This window comes from Lathamus discolor, chromosome 7 (genome assembly GCF_037157495.1).
Source record: "Lathamus discolor isolate bLatDis1 chromosome 7, bLatDis1.hap1, whole genome shotgun sequence".
NCBI classification, from domain to species: domain Eukaryota; kingdom Metazoa; phylum Chordata; class Aves; order Psittaciformes; family Psittacidae; genus Lathamus; species Lathamus discolor.
This window is the reverse complement of record NC_088890.1, coordinates 8,879,096-8,897,504: the sequence shown is the minus strand read 5'-3', so window position 1 is coordinate 8,897,504 and position 18,409 is coordinate 8,879,096. Positions and strand designations below refer to the sequence as shown.

Genomic DNA, 18,409 nt, shown 5'->3' with positions numbered 1-18,409 from the left:
GTTGTAATGTCCCAAACAGGTTTAGGCAGCTTATGACTACAGAGTTAGTTACTCGACTTGAAAACTCAGAACTCCAAAACCCCACAATTTCTCTGTACAGATAATTGATGGTTTTAATTATCACTAAGAAAACTATTGCACCTGTAGCATATCAGAGGTGTTATACTAAAGGATTACAGTTGCTTTTTAAATTTGACAAACAGAAATTCCCGCTACACTTTTGTTTTGGTTGATTTCTTTGAAAATGTTATTTTTGGTACAGTGAGTCGTGTAGGATTGATAAATTCCCTCCTGTGCAATGAACTTTGACCTTGCCTAAACAAAAGAGTTAGTGAACAGTTGGAAAAAAAGTCATTTTCCGAGGCTGATGATGAAAATTAATAAAGGGTAAGCAAATGCCATTTAGAAATTAAATTTAATGCCATTTAGAAATCAAATGTTGTACTTGCAATTTCTAGGTTATAGATAGGTCTGTAATACTTAACATATTTAGAGACTAACAGAACTTTATAAACTATTTGTGCTTTCAGACCTAGAGACTGCAAAACATTTGGGTGCTCAACTCCTGATGGTTATGATGAGTGGCATATAGTTGGAAGCTGCAGTACTGCTGTGGGTCTGGCCTAGAAGGCCAGACTGTTTCCTCCTTAAAACAATTTATGTAAGAAGGCATGTGTAAGATCTAAAAATTATTTAACAAGCTTAACTTCTTTGATGAGAGGAAATATAAAAATACCCTGAATGTATTAAAAATGTTACTTAATCAAAATTAGCTTAATTAGGGCATTAGTGAAGTCCTCTTAATCTCGAGGGGTAAAGAAATAAAACTTTGGAGCTAGGAGTCTTATGAGAAATAAATAAAAAGTCATGGGAAAGAACCATTTTTTTTCTGTCGTGGCAGTGTAGGAAACAGGTATCACAGGGTTTCTTTAATATTGGTTTTCCTGTGTTCTGTTCCTGTGATTTTGGACGTGCAGACATCTGCAGAGAAAAGCTGTGGGGTTAGAGGGAAGGCAAAATGTCTGAACTCCCCTCAGCCTGGGTTTGATCCAGAAGGTGTATTATAGCGTGACTAGAGCAGACATGTCTGTATTCCCTGGGGTGTATAAATCTCCTCCATAGTCTGCTTCCAGGAAAAAATTGGCCCGGCTTTGGATGGACTCCATTAGTTCCAGTTGTTGAGGAGTGTGGAAAGTGAATTAATTTTTGGCTAAACTGCTTCTGTGCTTTCCTTTTCACAGCCTTAGACAGCTGTTGTCCTCATTTAAGTACCTATGCTATTGTCCTATAGTGAATGCCTTTGAAACTAGTCTGTCCAGGTCAATACTGTGTTGAATGAAAGCTTGATTCAGGCTACCCAAAACAAGCTATACTTTCACACATGTAGTCACAGCTTTCTGTACACAAATGTGTTTGAGGGCAGATTTTGACAAAAACAGTGGCTTTGTTGCAAGTCCTACTGTTGGCAGATTTCTCCTTTGATCTGTTCATATCGATTATAAAAATATATTTTAATTAACTGCTTCTAAGCAGATTAAGCAGTGATGTCAGTCATAGTTAAGATAGATAGTCTTGTAAGTAACTATGAACTGTGATGAGAAATCAGCATGAACGTCCTTCAAATCCTAGGTCAGAATCCATTCCCAGGTGATGAATGCTGGTGATGTCTCTCAAAACTGCCTTTCATAGCTGGCTGTAAATTGACTTCTTATCTGCTTTTGTCAGCAGCAGCAGAACAGGGGAAAAAAAAGAGACTGTCCTTGTGCTTGGGTGCCCCATTGGGAATTATTTAGAAACATTGAGAAGCATGTATAGTTTTTTACTTTATTATGTATTGACATAGCTTTTGCTGTGCCTTGTGGAATACTATAGAGCGGAATTTTTTTTCATCATGTAATACTTGTAAAAAGCAGAAAGTGCTGATTTTTCTTACTGGGTGAACTTTTATTTATCTTCATTGTTAAGACATTTCAGCCAAAACCTTTCTTCTTGCGTTGCTGCTGTATGTTCTGTATCAGTAAAATGAAGAAAACTACTATCAACAGCACAACATCCAAAACAAATAAATTCTTCCCCTGGAAGAAAACAGAAACAAAGCCAACAGAGCATCCATCCAAAATGACCTCTCCAACAGCATCAATAAAAAGAATTAGAAAATTCTGAGTTTCCTTTATGGCATTTCAATCAAATCTTATATTCTTTCTGAATGGAAGATCCATGTAAGAGGAAAAAAACTAAATTTATTGTGCATAATTTTCCTTGCCTCTGTACATCGAAGTTCCACTTGATATTAACAGACCTTCTGCATGCAGACTGAAGAGAAACATCTCTGACTGAGATACTTTAAGATATGTTTTTAGTGATTTTTTTTTTCTGTTTTGCATATTTCATTGATTATAGAGGTATTTGATTTTTGGTGTTTGATTCTTACAACAGTTTTCCACATTATTGGCAATATTTTTCCACAAGGATTCTAAAACAAACCCACAAAGTCTTTCCAGCTTGCTTTTTTATTTTTTTGACTATTTATAGTCTGTTTCTGTCACACAGAGCACTGTAGACTAACTAATATCATGCTCTTAGCTTGATCTCTGACAGAGTCTGTATATCTGCAGGATGCCAGATGCTAAGCAGGTATTCTTATTTGTTCATCCACCTGGAAAGCCACTATATTTCATTGCTGTATTTTCAGTCTGCATCAAGCTAGGCTAATGATTATGATGATCTGTTTGTTTCTGCTTGGTCTTATTCACAGCTGTGCTGTTTGGCTTAAAAGCTGAAAATAGGATCAGAAAAAGAACTCCAGCTGATGCTGAAGAGACAAAGTCTGGCTGGCTTCCTCTGCAGCTTCAGTTTTCATCAGCGTGTCTTGTAGGGAGTTCAAATTATTTTTATCTGTCTTAGAACACTGGAAATTTCTAAAAATCCTCAAGAAGAAAACTCTTCTTAATATCACTTCTGAATGCTAGGATTTTACTCTGTAGTGCCCTTTTCCCAGTACATGAAGCTGTGTGCTTCACTGCAGCTGAAATGAAGGTTTGTTAATTGCATCTATTAACATCAGTAACACGTAGCCTCTTCATAGTAAGTCTTGTAACAGCCAGTTGAAAGCTATTGCAGTCAGATAAATACAGTAAACAAAATCAGAGGTTGTGGCTGGGTTAATTCCCCAAGTCCTTTAGGTTTTTTGCATTATCTGAAAATGTTAATAGTCCCATATAGGCAGAATTTTTCACTAGTATGCTGGGTATATTTTTGAAGAAAGCCAGAACCTAGGGAAATACTTTCAGAAGTATTGGAAATGAAGAGAATTTATTTTGTTCTAAATATTCTTGCCTAAGGCAACTGAAAGACTGCTGTGTTATGTAAGGCAGATTTTAAATAACAACAAAAATTCAGAGTATTTCAACAATGTGAAATACTTGAGGCATCTCAGAGGTAGGACCTCAAAATAAGCCTCTAATTATAATGAAACAAGAATCTTTTTTTTTCAGAATAGCAAAGCGAGAGCAGTAAGTATTCATCCTTAGCCTTAAGTCTTTTAAAGAGTGTACAGTCAAAGAGAACTCAAGTCTCAAAATTGGACTTGCTTTTAGAGAAGTTTAAGACCAGGCCATGGAAGAGATACAGTGATGCTGGTACACATCATAGAATCATAGAATAGTTAGTGTTGGAAAGGACCTCAAGATCATCTAGTTCCAACCCCCCTGCCATAGGCAGGGACACCTCACACTAAACCATCCCACCCAAGGCTTCATCCAACCTGGCCTTGAACACTGCCAGGGATGGAGCACTCACAACCCCCCTGGGCAACCGATTCCAGTGCCTCACCACCCTAACAGGAAAGAATCATCAGGGTTTAGAGGCTCCAGAAAGATTTTGCAGTAGTAGAAAACAACTCTGGTATTTCACTATTTGCTATCTGCTAGCATTGATTGTTTGAATCAGTTTAACGTGCTGCTTCAAATGCTAAGAAGTAAGTAAGAGCAGTTAGTGTAAAAAGAATGTTGCTTGTCATGAACATTAAAACTGGATATTTACATAACTTTTCCTTAAAGATAATGTGATTGTTCTTCTAAGTCAGATATCCATTTCACACCTTTCTATGTGACTTAATTTCTTGATCTCGCTATACATCTCAGTGGGCAGGATGCTACAAGTTGAAAGGGTTTCTCACCATATCAAAACCAGTTTGGTTAGAGCATTATAGCATGAATTAATGATTACCATCAGGTAGCAAGACACTTATTAAGGTAAGAGGAAAGGTTTTAAAGGGCAGTCTCACTTCCTGAACCCACTTTCTGCTCAATTGGGAAAGCATCTTATTTTTAAACCATTAATATGTTTGATGTAATGCACCTTTTCACCTGGTATCCTCAAGGTAGGACCAAGTTTTTCTCAGTACAGACATCTTTGAACAGTCCCACCCAAAAAATAAACAAAATCCAACAATTCTATTGAGTTTAAGCTGATACACAGGATGAGTTTATCTTCCAGAGTTTGCTGTCCTAGCTTTCCATATGTATATTTATTTATTTATATGCTATGTATATCGAATCCTTAGAGGGGAAAATAAAAGCGTCATGTGAAATTGTTATAATACTGAAAAGTATTCTTCTATTTCTAGCGTTCTATCAGTTTCCGAAGTGAAAGTCGTCCAGATCTGTTCAGTCCACGATCATGGTCTCGAAATATGCCCCCAGCTAACACAAAGCGGAGAGACAGCAAACTGTGGAGTGAGACCTTTGATGTTTGTGTCAATCACATGCTTACATCTAAAGAAATCAAGCGTCAAGAGGTATCATATTTTTTCTTACCATGAATTTCATGTTCAGAAGTCATCTTTAAAGCCTGGAGTTAAAGAATGCCAGTAGGCATCAGGATAGCACTTGAAGCTTTCCTGAAATTAAACAGAATGTCACCGCCTCCACTAGAAGCAGAATTTCATCCTTTGTCTTTATAATTCAAGCTATATCAATATATTTTTCAAAGTCAGCTCATATTTCCTTAATAAATGTGAAGTTACTAAGATATATTGTACTGTGATTGCCTGCATGTGTGTACATGTTCTGTATGACAGTTTCTGTAGTGATGGTTCATGTTTCATTTTGTTCCTGTAATGATAGATGAGCATGCTATTCCAGGAACAGGTATTCAAGTCATACGTACACACAGAATCATAGAATAGTTAGGGTTGGAAAGGACCTTAAGATCATCTAGTTCCAACCCCCCTGCCGTGGGGAGGGACACCACAAAGTACGTGTGAAACCATGTCACCCAAGACTCTGTCCAACCTGGCCTTAAACATTGACAGGGGTGGAGCATTCACAACTTCCTTGGGCAACCCATTCCAGTGCCTCACCACCCTTACAGTAAAGAACTTCTTCCTTAGATCTAACCTAAAGTTCCCCTGTTTAAATTTGAACCTGTCACACCTTGTCCTATGACTGCAGTCCCTATTGAAGAGTCCCTCTCCAGGATCCTTGTAGGCCCCCTTCAGATATTGCAAGGCTTGGAAAAGAGTGTCTTTGAGGAAGTTTTCAGTGCTAGAAAGACAAAATACTGATCAAAATATGTATCTTCCAAAGCATCAGTGGTTTTAATGTGTTGTACGTGACAGATTCTAAGTAGTTCATGTTACAGCCAATGAGAGATCTCCTGTAGAATCAAGTTTTCCCCCCATACCCCTAAAAAAATATTTGTAGCAGTAACAACACAAGTTTATAATAATCTGAGAATAGTTCAGGAACAGAGTAACGAATGAACAGTGACATCAAGCATTTCTTGTGCAGGTTTTAACGTTGTACAAGAATTCATAGGAAATCACTTTTAAAATTGAGACCTTCAAAAGCAGCTTATTGGAAAACGAACTGTACAAACTATTTTCACAGCATTAACAGTCATTACTGTTTTGAGGCAGAAGCCAGGACCCTTCATAGAGCCCAAATAAACTAGCTGTATTCCAGGAATTTCTGCATGAGGGTTCTTGTGTTGTGTATGTCAACAGAATATCTGAACCACTTCCATGTGTGTGCTGTCAGTTAACTTTCACTATGGCAAGCCTTCCATGTATGCATGTTAGCAAGCTAGGACCATCTGCACTAGCTGATGATGTTCTTCCATGATTTATGCAGCTTGAAAGCCTTGGCTGTGAAGTTGGTAATTCTAACTGACCAAAATGTTGTTAACTTCTTTGTGTACCCCGGTTTAGAATGAAATAATGCAGTAAGTAAATAACAATGGTATTTTGATAAGCCAGTGTATTAGGGTGGTGGTAATTTTTAATCTCTTGGTTTTAAAGTCTTTAAAGCCTCAAATCTGCTTCAAGAGAAGTAACTAACATCAGCTGATTGTTAAGTAGGGCTCAGCCTTCATAACAAAACAAAAATAAACACATAAATGTTTTAGAGAAGATCTGTCTTTTACTTACTAGGCCACATGGAACTTTTACCAATGCAAGTGTTACAATGGAACACAACAAATACCTGTGCAAATAGCTGTATAAAAGGTTAAGGTACAGCTGAGTCAAAACATCACACCGAAAATAGCTCCCCTGGCTGGAAACATTTTGGTTTGAAAAAAAGAATCCTGTGCTATTTCAGATATGTTTTAAAAATTACCTCAAGTTTCTGTGCCTATGGAATAAAGCCTTACTTTATTTCTGCAATTAGATTTAGCAGAGAAATTCTGCTCGATGGTATTAAGACAGCTGTTCAGAATGTAACATCAACTCAACAAGTTGAGTATAGATTAAATAAAATATATTTTATGATATTTGTGTCTCTTTTTACAGGCTATCTTTGAACTTTCCCAGGGAGAAGAAGACTTGATAGAAGATCTGAAGTTAGCAAAAAAGGTATGTTCAAAAAACAAGTCAAACAGACAAAAAACCCCGATACAACAAGCATTATTAATTGGTTCATATCACTTTAAAAATATTCCTTGCTTTTACAGTTGCTAAGACAGTGGGGGGGAACCAAAGCATAATTCTGTTTTCCCATTCTTTCTGAAACACTTAAAAGTGCTGCTTTTTTCTTTATGAATAAAACGTATTTTAAGACAGGGTTATGAAACTTCAAAATATTCTCAGCAACTGGTCTGGTTTTGCTTAAAGGGAGCTCTAAATGCTATCACTAATTTTTTAGCTACCAATGATATGTTAATTACAGAGATCCCGTTTTTTTCTTTCAGGCTTATCATGACCCAATGCTTAAACTTTCCATAATGACAGAGCAAGAGTTGAACCAAATTTTTGGAACACTGGACTCTCTAATTCCTCTGCATGAAGGTAAAACTCAAATAGTCTTTGTCTGCATTACTGTTGCATATAGATTTGTAGTCATCTGGTTCATTAAATACAGTTTCTTTTCTTTTTTTAAACTGTGATTAGATCTTCTTAGGCGACTTCAAGAGGTCAGGAAACCTGATGGATCAACAGAACATGTTGGCCATATCCTTGTGGGTTGGGTAAGGCAGCATTTTTAATTAATTTTTGGGACTTTAGAGCTGCAACATAGTTTTTATCAGACAATTTCCTTTCCATATCTAGCATAGCATGTCAAAAATATATTCTCAGAGTATTTTTAAAAGGTAAAGCAACTATTTAGAAACATAATGCAATGCTGCTTCTTTTCGGGGATTTTTGCTGAAAAGATTTAGACCAGGATGTTGCTTTTAAAGCTTTTGCTATTGAAGAGATGAGCAGCATTCAATATGCTTTAAATAGCATTCAAGATGCAGACAAGAGTTTACCTGACACAGATCCTTGAAGAATCTGCCCCCATTTGTGTTCTGGTTTCCTGGGGAAATGAAGCTTGAACAGTCATATTGTGCAAGAGCACCCTACAGTTATTTTTGAGTGTCGGTCTGTTCCAGTCAAGATAGCAGGTAGTTGTTAGTGCTGTCAAAGATGCTAATTTTCTAGAAGTTTTTAAAATAAGACAGGGATAAAAGAGCTATGCTGTTGCTGCCCCATGAAAATTGTAAGTTCACTTTTGCTAGCATCCAACTACATAAACACTGAAAATAGTTTTTGTGAGATTTGTTGATAAAATTGATCATTATATTAATAGAGCTATTTTAAACGTACTTAGATCTGTGAGAAGTTTACTTATAAATATACGTAAGTAATGAAATTTAGCAGGAAAAAAGGCCTTGAAATTTTTAAGGGATGAGGTAATAACACATTCAGCAACTCTGAGTGAAACAGTGGCCTACTGTAAACAAGAGAAACGTGACTCCTACTAGTAGCTAATGCACATTGTTAGTGATAAGCTTCTAAGTGTCAAAAACTAGCTGGTTTTCTTTGCATAAAGTGATTTTAAATATATTTATTTTTTGGTGTGTTTGAACATCCCTTGGTGCAAATATGTCCTTTGTAGAAGATTTTACATACAATAATGTGTTAATATAGCAGGTTTTGTAAATGGATATATTCTCCTAATAAACATACAAGCTATTTTTTTTCAGATTTAAGGCATGGTTCTGTCATTTTAGTTTGGTCAAGGTTCTTGAAGGCAATATAGAATTTTTACTATAGAAGTTTGCTTATCTAAAAAAAAAGGCAAGGTTGGTTTGGGAGTACTCATTCCTAAGCTTTTATTTCCATTCATAATTAAAATCAGGTTTCTGTGTTTAACTGTTGTCTGCACTAAGTAATGCTCAGTCTGAAGTCAGAGATATTTTTAATGCTTTGGAGTAATATTGAGGATTTCTAGGAACTGAGAGATGAGCTAGTGCTTCTGAAATGGTTTAAATGATGAACAAGGTAGACAGAGGACCTTTGTAATCTTTGTATTTTGGAAAAATTATCATAAATAGTTTTTGGATAAATCTCCAACAAAAATATTTTCAGCGTGAGTTCTGAAACTTATGATGTAGCAAACTGCTTTGTTTCAGCTGCAGAAAAATGTATTCCTTTCCTCAGCTTCCATGCTTGAACTCCTATGATAGCTACTGCAGCAATCAAGTAGCAGCCAAAGCTTTATTGGATCATAAGAAACAAGATCACAGAGTGCAAGATTTCCTACAGCGATGCTTAGAGTCTCCTTTTAGTCGCAAACTGGACCTTTGGAATTTCCTTGACATCCCAAGAAGCCGTTTGGTTAAATACCCATTGCTACTCAGAGAAATCTTGAGACACACACCTAATGATCATCCAGATCAGCAGCACCTTGAAGAAGCTGTAAGTTGTTGGATTTGGGGCTTAATTTTTTCTAGGAGATTATAATTTTTTTTGCTTATTAATGAATAATAAAAAAGTGATATTCTGCTTCAGCAGAACACTTTATCTTTTGAAGTGACGTGTTCTGTAAATTGTGTATTTGCCAAGTTAAATTAGGAAACAGAAATTACTGTATTCGGTTGGCTCTTAACACTGTTTTAAGCTTATGAAGTACATTTCTTTTCATGTCTGGCAGTCTGCTTTAAGCACAGTGGGCCAAGCTGCTCCTCAGTATATCTCCTGGAATCAGTCGATTCTTGAATTACCTGTTTGGGCATGTATGTCTCAACCCATTCCCCTGTTCCTCCTCCAGTTATCTAACAGAGGAATTCTATCAGTCTAAGTAACCTGTGATCACTGTAAGAGTTGCCTAAAATCAAGAGACCTTCACATCCACAAGCTCAATCAAGAATCAGATACTAAGTTTTGGATACATTGGTCTCAATGTCTTTAAACACTGCATAGTATAAAAAAGATAGGGGGAGGATTTATTTCTATAGAAAGGGCAAAGCTTTTTTTTAAAGTAAAAACAGAAGGCTGTTATTACTTTTAATTGTAAAATTGTAGGTGTGTGCAAGTAGTGGAACTGTAAAATAAAATTAATTTACTCTATTTCGAGGGGTAACTTTCGGAGTGAACCAAGGTTGGGAATTCAGTGGGGTTTGGCTAGTTGCATGTTTTGCAGCATAAAATCTTAACAGGTCTTCTGTTTCTTCTTCTCTGATACGATACAGCAGTTTTCAGAGAATTACAATTTATTTTAAATAAGTATCTTTAAAGCAGATTACTTGTGTCGTTTATTGGCATTTTCAGCTGACAAAAAACATCTCTTTTATTTCTTACATCTGTTTATTTTAATTCTGCCTATTTTGGTTTGATATAGAGAGACAAATACAAGATTTTTGAGCCATTGTTAGAAACAGTGATGAAGCCAAACTAAACCGTCTTTGTACACTCTAGCCTGCTTCTGTTCCTTATATTTATACTCTTACAGACTGGTCTGCAAAAAAAAAAAAAGAAAAATATATTGTCAATTCAAATGTATTTTCTTGTAGCTGCAAGTCATTATTAGGAGATAGCTCTGAATACTGGAATGTCTAATTAAAGTTTGTGTTTTTTTCATTGTTTTTCTGCAGATAAATATAATTCAGGGCATAGTGGCTGAAATCAACATAAAAACTGGTGAATCTGAATGCCAGTATTACAAAGAGAGACTTATTTATCTTGAAGAAGGCCAAAGGGATTCACTGATTGATAATTCACGTGTTGTATGTTGTCATGGTGAACTGAAGAACAACAGAGGAGTGGTAAGAATAAACACTTTATCATAAATAGCTTTTAAAGATACCTTCATTATGCATGACAGCTAAAAGCTGTGAGTTACAGACAAACATCACCCTCTCCTATATAGGAAGCTGATAAATATTATCTGTAACACTCATCTTTTTTGTTAGCCATCATATATCTGTGTTATGTAGATAAGCAGCTGTATGTATCTCTGTCTCTTAGGGAGACCCAACAATATCCTGGCTAAATTGTAAATCTGAAACATTTCAGTAACATTTATAGGGGAAAAAAGGCAAGTAAGAAACATAATTCTGCTCTTAGAGACAAGACAATAATATCTGTAACAACACACAAGATGTACTAACGAATGTTAACTCTGTCAAAGGCTATGGTTATAAATATTGGTTTACTTGATTATTTGTTGAAATCAAAGCTAATTTATTGACCAGAGGTATTTGGTATTTGATATTCCAGATTCCAGACTCCAGGAGCCTGCACTATTGATAAGCATCATAAGCTGGCACATAAGAACATGTAGATTAGTAGAGAGATTAACAGAAGAGAAACCAGTCATCTTAGATTTATTTTTTCCCCAAGGTTAAACAAAAACAGCACGAAATTTTGAATGGACGAACAATGAAAACAGATCTTTTTCTCATTAGCTGACCTTACAAAAGTTTTATTAAAAAAAAAACCCAAACAGCTAAGTAAAAAGAATCCTGAAGGTATTTTTCAGCATTGGGAGTTGCTTCTGTGTAACATGTTTATGCATGTAATGAAAGGATCACTTTTTGTCATACAGTTAGGATAGATAAAATGGATGCTGTTTTCTGGTTCACCTGACAAAAGATTGGACAGGCAGTTACTTAGAGCAAACTATCAGGAAGAAACTGCCAGTTTTCATCTTCTGGTGAACCTTATTCCATGCACACTACCCCTGCCTTTCTTTGGTAGCATAACATAAGCTTGTGCCACCTAGGAGCAAAAGTAATTTTCTGAGCTTCAAAGAGCTGTGGTGAAGCTGTTTGTAAACAGCATGTGAATTATAACAGTATTGCTCATAACTGAGCATTGAAAATATCTGGATGAGTAAGACTGCCTGTTTCTTAGTAGCACAGACAGCAGAGCAAAATTAAAGTGGGTGTCAGAAGAATGCAAATAGGCATGCTGCTGTACAGTGCTTTGAAACGTCATGCACATATCAAGGCCATAACACTAGAGTATCAGTTAGCATTGTGACATAAGAAACTGAGGACATGAAAAATAAATTTAGACGGTTTTAAATTGTATTTATGTATTTACATGCTGTTACCCCCTAAGACTTTTATATTGCGGGACAAGAGGAATCCTTATTTTAACTGTTGAAAGTACAAGCTTAGAACATGCTACAGTTTGAATAAATTTGGTTTAAGGATGTTTTCAGGAAGAAATAATGCTTTATTACTTACTCATTTCTAACAGAAACTGCACGTCTTCCTCTTTGAAGAAGTGCTGGTGATCACTCGAGCTATCACCCATAACGAACAGCTCTGGTACCAGCTGTATAGGCAGCCAATTCCCGTGAGGGAACTTGTGCTAGAAGACTTGCAAGATGGAGAGGTGCGATTGGGTGGATCCATACGTGGTGCCTTCAGCAACAATGAGAGAAGTATGACTACACCTTTTTTTTTTTATTTGCTCGTATAGGATCATCATAACCTTGCAACACTTGCAGTGAGGCATCAGGATGTTTTCTCTAAAATTCACATTATCTATATCCAGCATCTTGATTTTTATTTCAAACTTGCTTATCTTGTAACTTGCTGCTTTAGATTGTTTCTCAAAGTTCATTATATTGCTAATGGGATTTCTCTACACACCTGCTTCTGTACTGAATTGGAAAGGGGAGAATATGTAGGATAGAGTGGCAAACCCACAAAATTATCAGCAAGTGTATTTTGAAATCTTTAGTTATTACAACTTCCCTTGTATTATTGCTTGTATGAGTGTAATTCCATAATCCTTTCAGCTGACAGGTAATTAATGTTGTCCTTAGTGTTAAGACTGCAGCTATTCGTGTAAATGTCAAGAGGTAAGAGTTAATATCCTCCTAATCAAGAATATTCTAAAGATGGTTGTTTCTGTTACTAGAGTGTTTTGAGTCTTACCTTGTGAAAACTTTGAGGGGTTTTCATATGTATTCACTTTATTAGTGAAGTGAATGGAGGAGATGAGGCAATCTCCAGCTGACACAAGACACAGTATTCAGTCAAGATTCTGGAAATCTGCTTTGCAGAGAAGTAGGAGGAGAGGCGTTGAAGTGTGGCAGAAGCTTTAATCCTGCTGATTCACCTAAAGTTTTATGGGTAGTTTGTGCATGGCAGAACCAAAATTGCTTAATCCAGCAATATGAAATCATTAGAAGTGCTTGTGGAGTTCTGTGTTCTTCCCCCACAAAACAAGGAGATAACTAGATTCTTCTCTCTGGTCTGACACAATATTTGCAGGAAAAAAACTTAATTCAAAGATTTTGCAGATTCTGTTATTTAAATAAACTCTTTGGTTATAAAATCTATTCAGCCAAAGCATTCAGTCTTTTGGTATGTATTGTTTTTTTCAGTCAAAAACTTCTTTAGAGTCAGCTTCAAAAATGGATCTCAAAGCCAGACTCACTCACTCCAAGCCAATGACTCCTTCAACAAGCAACAGTGGCTTAATTGCATCCGCCAGGCCAAAGAGAAAGCTACATGTGCAGGCAAAGCTGGCATGCTGAACTCGGAAGCACATTTCCTTTTGTCACCACATGGAAACAGAGTACCCCAAGGAGAAACTATGGTGGAGCGAATGGACCAATCGGACTGTGAGTCAGACTGTAGTATGGACACCAGCGAGGTCAGCGTCGACTGTGAACGTATGGAACAGACGAACTCTTGTGAACATGAAAAGCAAATAGAAACCAATGTTTGACAAAAACAGTTTATGGAAGAAAATCTGTCTCTTACCTGTACAGTATTTGCATTCCATACATGGAACCATTTGGAGAAGCACTTTTAGAATATTTTCTGTGACAGTGTCAATGCAGTCCTTGTATTTGTACCTATGAGTGTTGTACTGTGACTGCCAATCTGTATAAGCTGGAATCTCTTGCAACTCATGTCCTGTGATTATATTCCATAAACGTCTAAGGTGGATGAAAGAGGTACTTGACCAGTTATTCTCAATGTCCTGCTGTAAACAGAATCTCTTAACTACTGTTTATATATGCATTACATAAAGGATCTTTTCATAATTTAAGTACTTTATTTGCCCTTTAATGGGGCAGCTGAAGATGTGGACTTAAGGAGTTTCAGGATGGGTGGTATCAAGATAAGCTTTCATAAAACCACAGAAGGAAAAACTAGTTTCTTGTAACAAGGAAAACATCTTGCAATAACCTATCTGAACTCCTATGGTATTAAAATCAACAAGAACTATGAACAGCGGGCCATGTAACCATCTGACTCTTTAGAGATGAATTTTTCAAAATGAAGCACTGCCTTAAGATCCAGCAACTAAACTTACTAAATTCTGGTCAGTTAAAGTGGTCAACATAGTGCGGTTTTATTTATCAAAGGATGTAATGCTAAAAATAATCAACTAAAAAAAACCAAACAACCAAACCTCTACAGCCAGCACTGAATTAAGTGAAATGCTGAGTACTGGGTATTTGTAAATAAGCTGGTAGTTTGCTTTCAGTGCCATATATAAAATAGATATATATATTATCCCGAACAGGGTAAGAATGGAAAAAAGCTTTTGCTTGTGAATAGGCCCTCTTCAGCATTTTGCACTCCACTGACCTCCACTGTTGGTTTTAAACACCACTAAACTCATGTTAAAACATTATAATTTTCTGTAAATGTCTGTTTACAATTACGTGTAGTTGATTTTTAAAATTAAGTGACAATTTTGTATAAATGGTGCTCTACAAAATGCCCTATGGGATTATGTAGAGAAAGTTTAAACAGAAAGGGAATTGCTTTTCCTTTAGGATGTATTACATTCTTTGTATTTTTCTCCAGTTTCGCTTTAAAAGTTTTTGTTGCATTTAATCTCATGCAGTAATTGGAAATGGTACTGTGTTTTCTGGTGGCTGATTTAATCTACTCATTATGATGAGGAGCAGATGAGTCACTTAAATGCAGTCTAAATCGCTCAGTTCAACATCCTGTTACTATTCAGTAACCCCGTGGGTAATGCTTTGTTTAACATAAGAAATAATGCCAGTATGGCAAGCTATGAAAATGGTGTATTAATAAACTCAAACGATCCTTCGTATTACACAAGATAACCTGTGCAAAGTACTCGTAACAACAGAAGTAGAAAAATTGTTAAGTTATTGCCAAAAACATTTTTTGTGTTCTACAAGTTTACAGAAAATTTTCTTTGTCAAGTATCTGATATATATGCTGGTGCGCATTACAGAAATCAGTGTGTCAAGATGATAAACAATATAAATCAAGGTATTTTTATTTTTTAAAAGAAGTCATTTTTACCCGATAGAACATATTTCTGTATTTATAGTTTTTAAAAAAAAGGTAAATTTTCTGTTTTAAGCTTTGTAATTTATTTCAACTGCTTCATTTTTAGAGCTGAATTGAGTATGCCAGTGAAGATGAGAGAAAGGAAAGGTTTGCAAAAGAAAAGGCTGAGGAAAGCATAGTAGGTGATGACCCATGTTCAGAAAACCTGTTCAGCAAAATGTTCAAGAAGAGCGAAAAGCCTGTAAAGTGCTTAGATCGGGAAGAAAGAATGAATGTGTGTATTGACTATTTGGGTTTTTTTAATAATAGCCTTAAACTTCTCTGGAAGCATTTAAAATAAATTACATTAAACTGTTTTGCTTTTTATTTGGTTTGGTGGTTTGTGCAAGAATACGAAAATTTCAGCGGTACACACAGTGACCAAGTGGTACGGTGGTACACCAAGTGACGCAGTGGTACATATGTGACCAAGGCCCATATTGTGGTTCTGGTGGAGTTGTTGCATATTGGGATCTAATACAATAGAGTAACCAAGAAATAATTCACTGCACACAATTCAGCACAATTCCCAGAGTTTTGTATTATAGAATCAATTTAGTAAGAAAGTGGAACAAAAAATTAACATCCTGCCATCAGTTTCTCTCTTGTAGGTCACTTCTCTACTAAATATTTATTATTCCAAACGCTGAGAATATTATTTTTGAGGCATGTAAAAAGCCACCACCCAGCCAGTGATTCTCAGAAGATGAATTTATTTATTAATTTACTATCATTTAGCAACCTACTGAGCATCATGTTCAACATGCCGCCGTGCAAGTGTTCTGGTTTTGCTTTGCAGTTGACATGCACTTAGCTACTGATTTGATCTGATAAAGCTTAATAATGTTGGATTGGGGGGGGCAGGTGTTTGGTTGTTCTTTTCAAAATTACATTAAGGAATAAGCCTTCCAGTTTAAGAATACTGGTATGATTCTGGATTTGGCCAGCTTGTTTTGGTTTCGGTGCTTCTAAAATGCCATTGTTTTGAAAGAATTACTTCTAGTTGCTGCTGGGGAGTGGTGAGGTGGACATGGATGAGAAAATGTACCAGAAAGGATGGGTAGAATATAAAATGGTGAATACAGAATAAAAAGGAAAAGTGATATGTCAGTGATCATGGTGGTTAAGTGATCTTGGTGTCAGCAGAGTAAGAGTGCAGCAGTGAACTGGCATGCATACTGCATCCGTGCTGCATGCATAGGCCTCTGCATGGGAATCATGCAGAAAATTGATTTCTCAGGTCACCTACCATTGTACATATAGTGCCTCCACTAATGAGACAGTTCAAAGCTGTGTAGTTTTTATATTGGATCTCTCAGAGAATACATGTAAAAGGATAGATTGTCTTGAGAAAGAAAGGTAAGCAAAGGGAATACCCATTGAAGTCTGGACTGTATGGGTCCTCTGAGACTACCAGAAGAAAATTTAACTGCCTGCAGTCTTTGGTTCCCTAGATATGGTCTGCAGCACTGAAAAGGAGAAGTCAAGGATGAAGACCTATCTCCTGGGACACAAAGGTCTTCTGTGAGGCACCAGGAGCACTTAGTTTAAAGTCTGTGAAACTCAGTACCAGGGAATCAATTGCCATAATCTGTCTAGAGGACAGGACCAAAGTTGAACTCCAAGGTATAGAGGAAGTGTTTCTCAGTGGTCACTCCTTTTCAGCATGACCCCCCTGAACCAGGGATACTGCCTTAGGAATGCCTCTGATATAGTGGGAACCACGTTGCTTGATGTTCCACAGGTATTGAATTTGAAGGACGTATCAAAGTTTTACATACCAGTTTAATGGATTGCTCTTTTTGAAAATGCTGTTGTTTTATGGTGATACTGACTGGTACTTAACACCCAGTTAGGATGCAACACAGTTAGAAATCCAGTTCCAGGTACATGGAAGACTTGTTTCCTCTGAATGAGGGGTTCCAGGGCCAGAATGGACAGTTCATCCACAGTTCCTGCTTATTCACAAATGCTGACTTTAAAATAATGTCATCTGTTCTACAGGTTGATGCTGCCATCTACTGGAAATAACTGCTTATTTTTGGAACTGATTACATTCAAATATTTTAAGATTTTAAATGTATTCATTATAATTTTTTTAATACAAGTAGAAAGGTTCAGACTTTCATCTGATGATCAGAGATTTGTTAGAAAAAAGTACGAGGTGAATTTCTGCTACTCATGCATGGCTTTACAGAACCAAGTTGAGACTACGCCCCCTGTTTGTCTCTCTTTTTACTGTAACAGGCATTTTTACTACCAGCACAGGCTTCTTTCTATCACAGGTTTTTGCTGTGGCTGGTAAATGGTACTAAAGCTCTTTCCAAGTGTGTAAATTAAGTTTTGTCTCTGAATTTTCTGAAGGTACCTCTCTCTGTACGGTCTATGAAGAAAGCTTAATGACATAGTTCTCCTATTTTTGATCTCCTGGCACCAAGAGTTTAGTCAGCACTAAGCATTTGAAGAAATGAGATGTGTTTTGCATCACTGGCATAATTTCTGGAAAGTAAAATAGAAATTTCTAGTTATTCAATTAAACTGTAACAATATGCTTAGACTAGTATTTTGCTTTTCTAAATCTGATTTCATGAAAGAATACTGAGGTAACATCTGGAGCAAGCACCCAAGTTTTCTCCTTCAGCATGGAGCCTTATGCACTCCACTCTTATGTCTTTTATTTTGTGGCTATTAATCTTATGTCAGTCTCTACTACTAACATCTTAAATATCATCTGATTTCAGAATCAAAGGGATCTGCAGTTGCCTTGTAGTTGGGAGGGAAACCACTTAGTGCAAGCCCAGCGAGTCGTGGTTGAATGCTTGGCAAATACCAGAAACCACAGAAACCAGAAACCAGAAAAGCAGTAAGGTGACAGATTATATAACTTGTAATTTTTGTGATGGTCTCTCCGAGGCTTGTGTTAATTAATGCCTACACTAATTTTGTGTAACTGCAAACAAGTATCTTTTTAAAGCAAGTGGTGAGGAAAACCTCTTTGCATGCTGTCTGGTAAATAAGCAAGACTTTGTACCTTTTTTGGATTTGTTATGATACACACTTCTATGGGGTTTTCTTGTTATTGAGCGCGTCTAAATACGCTGTAAACATATGCTTTAGAGTATCTTTTGGTGTTTACTGTAAAAGTGGTAGTAAGCATACTTCTCAGAGCTACAGAGTCATTTTCGTAGACAGCAGTTTCCCACAATTACCCTTTTTGAAGCTGTTTCTTTAGTGCTTGTAGAACTTACTGGAATGGCTCTATAGTTGATGCATACAACATAGATCTGTTCCAGAATTACTGGAATATGGTGAAGATACGCAGTTTAGACTCAGTGTTTCTTCATATTCATTGTCCGTA

General features: G+C 36.5%; 1 protein-coding gene across 8 annotated transcripts in view; it reads left to right on the top strand.

Annotated features, from left to right (window-relative positions):
• Positions 1–15,378, top strand: part of ARHGEF3 (Rho guanine nucleotide exchange factor 3) — a 117,958-nt gene extending 102,580 nt beyond the window's left edge. For 7 of the 8 annotated variants that reach the window (XM_065687413.1, XM_065687410.1, XM_065687411.1 and 4 more), the window contains 8 exons: positions 4,628–4,798; positions 6,794–6,856; positions 7,192–7,288; positions 7,391–7,467; positions 8,927–9,184; positions 10,360–10,530; positions 11,972–12,158; positions 13,110–15,378. In XM_065687413.1, the coding sequence (XP_065543485.1) occupies positions 4,628–4,798; positions 6,794–6,856; positions 7,192–7,288; positions 7,391–7,467; positions 8,927–9,184; positions 10,360–10,530; positions 11,972–12,158; positions 13,110–13,456 (1,371 nt within the window). In that variant the 3' untranslated portion in view covers positions 13,457–15,378. The remainder of the gene's footprint in view (positions 1–4,627; positions 4,799–6,793; positions 6,857–7,191; positions 7,289–7,390; positions 7,468–8,926; positions 9,185–10,359; positions 10,531–11,971; positions 12,159–13,109) is intronic. The other variant, XM_065687417.1, reaches the window with a different exon arrangement.
• The last annotated feature ends 3,031 nt before the right edge of the window (positions 15,379–18,409 follow it).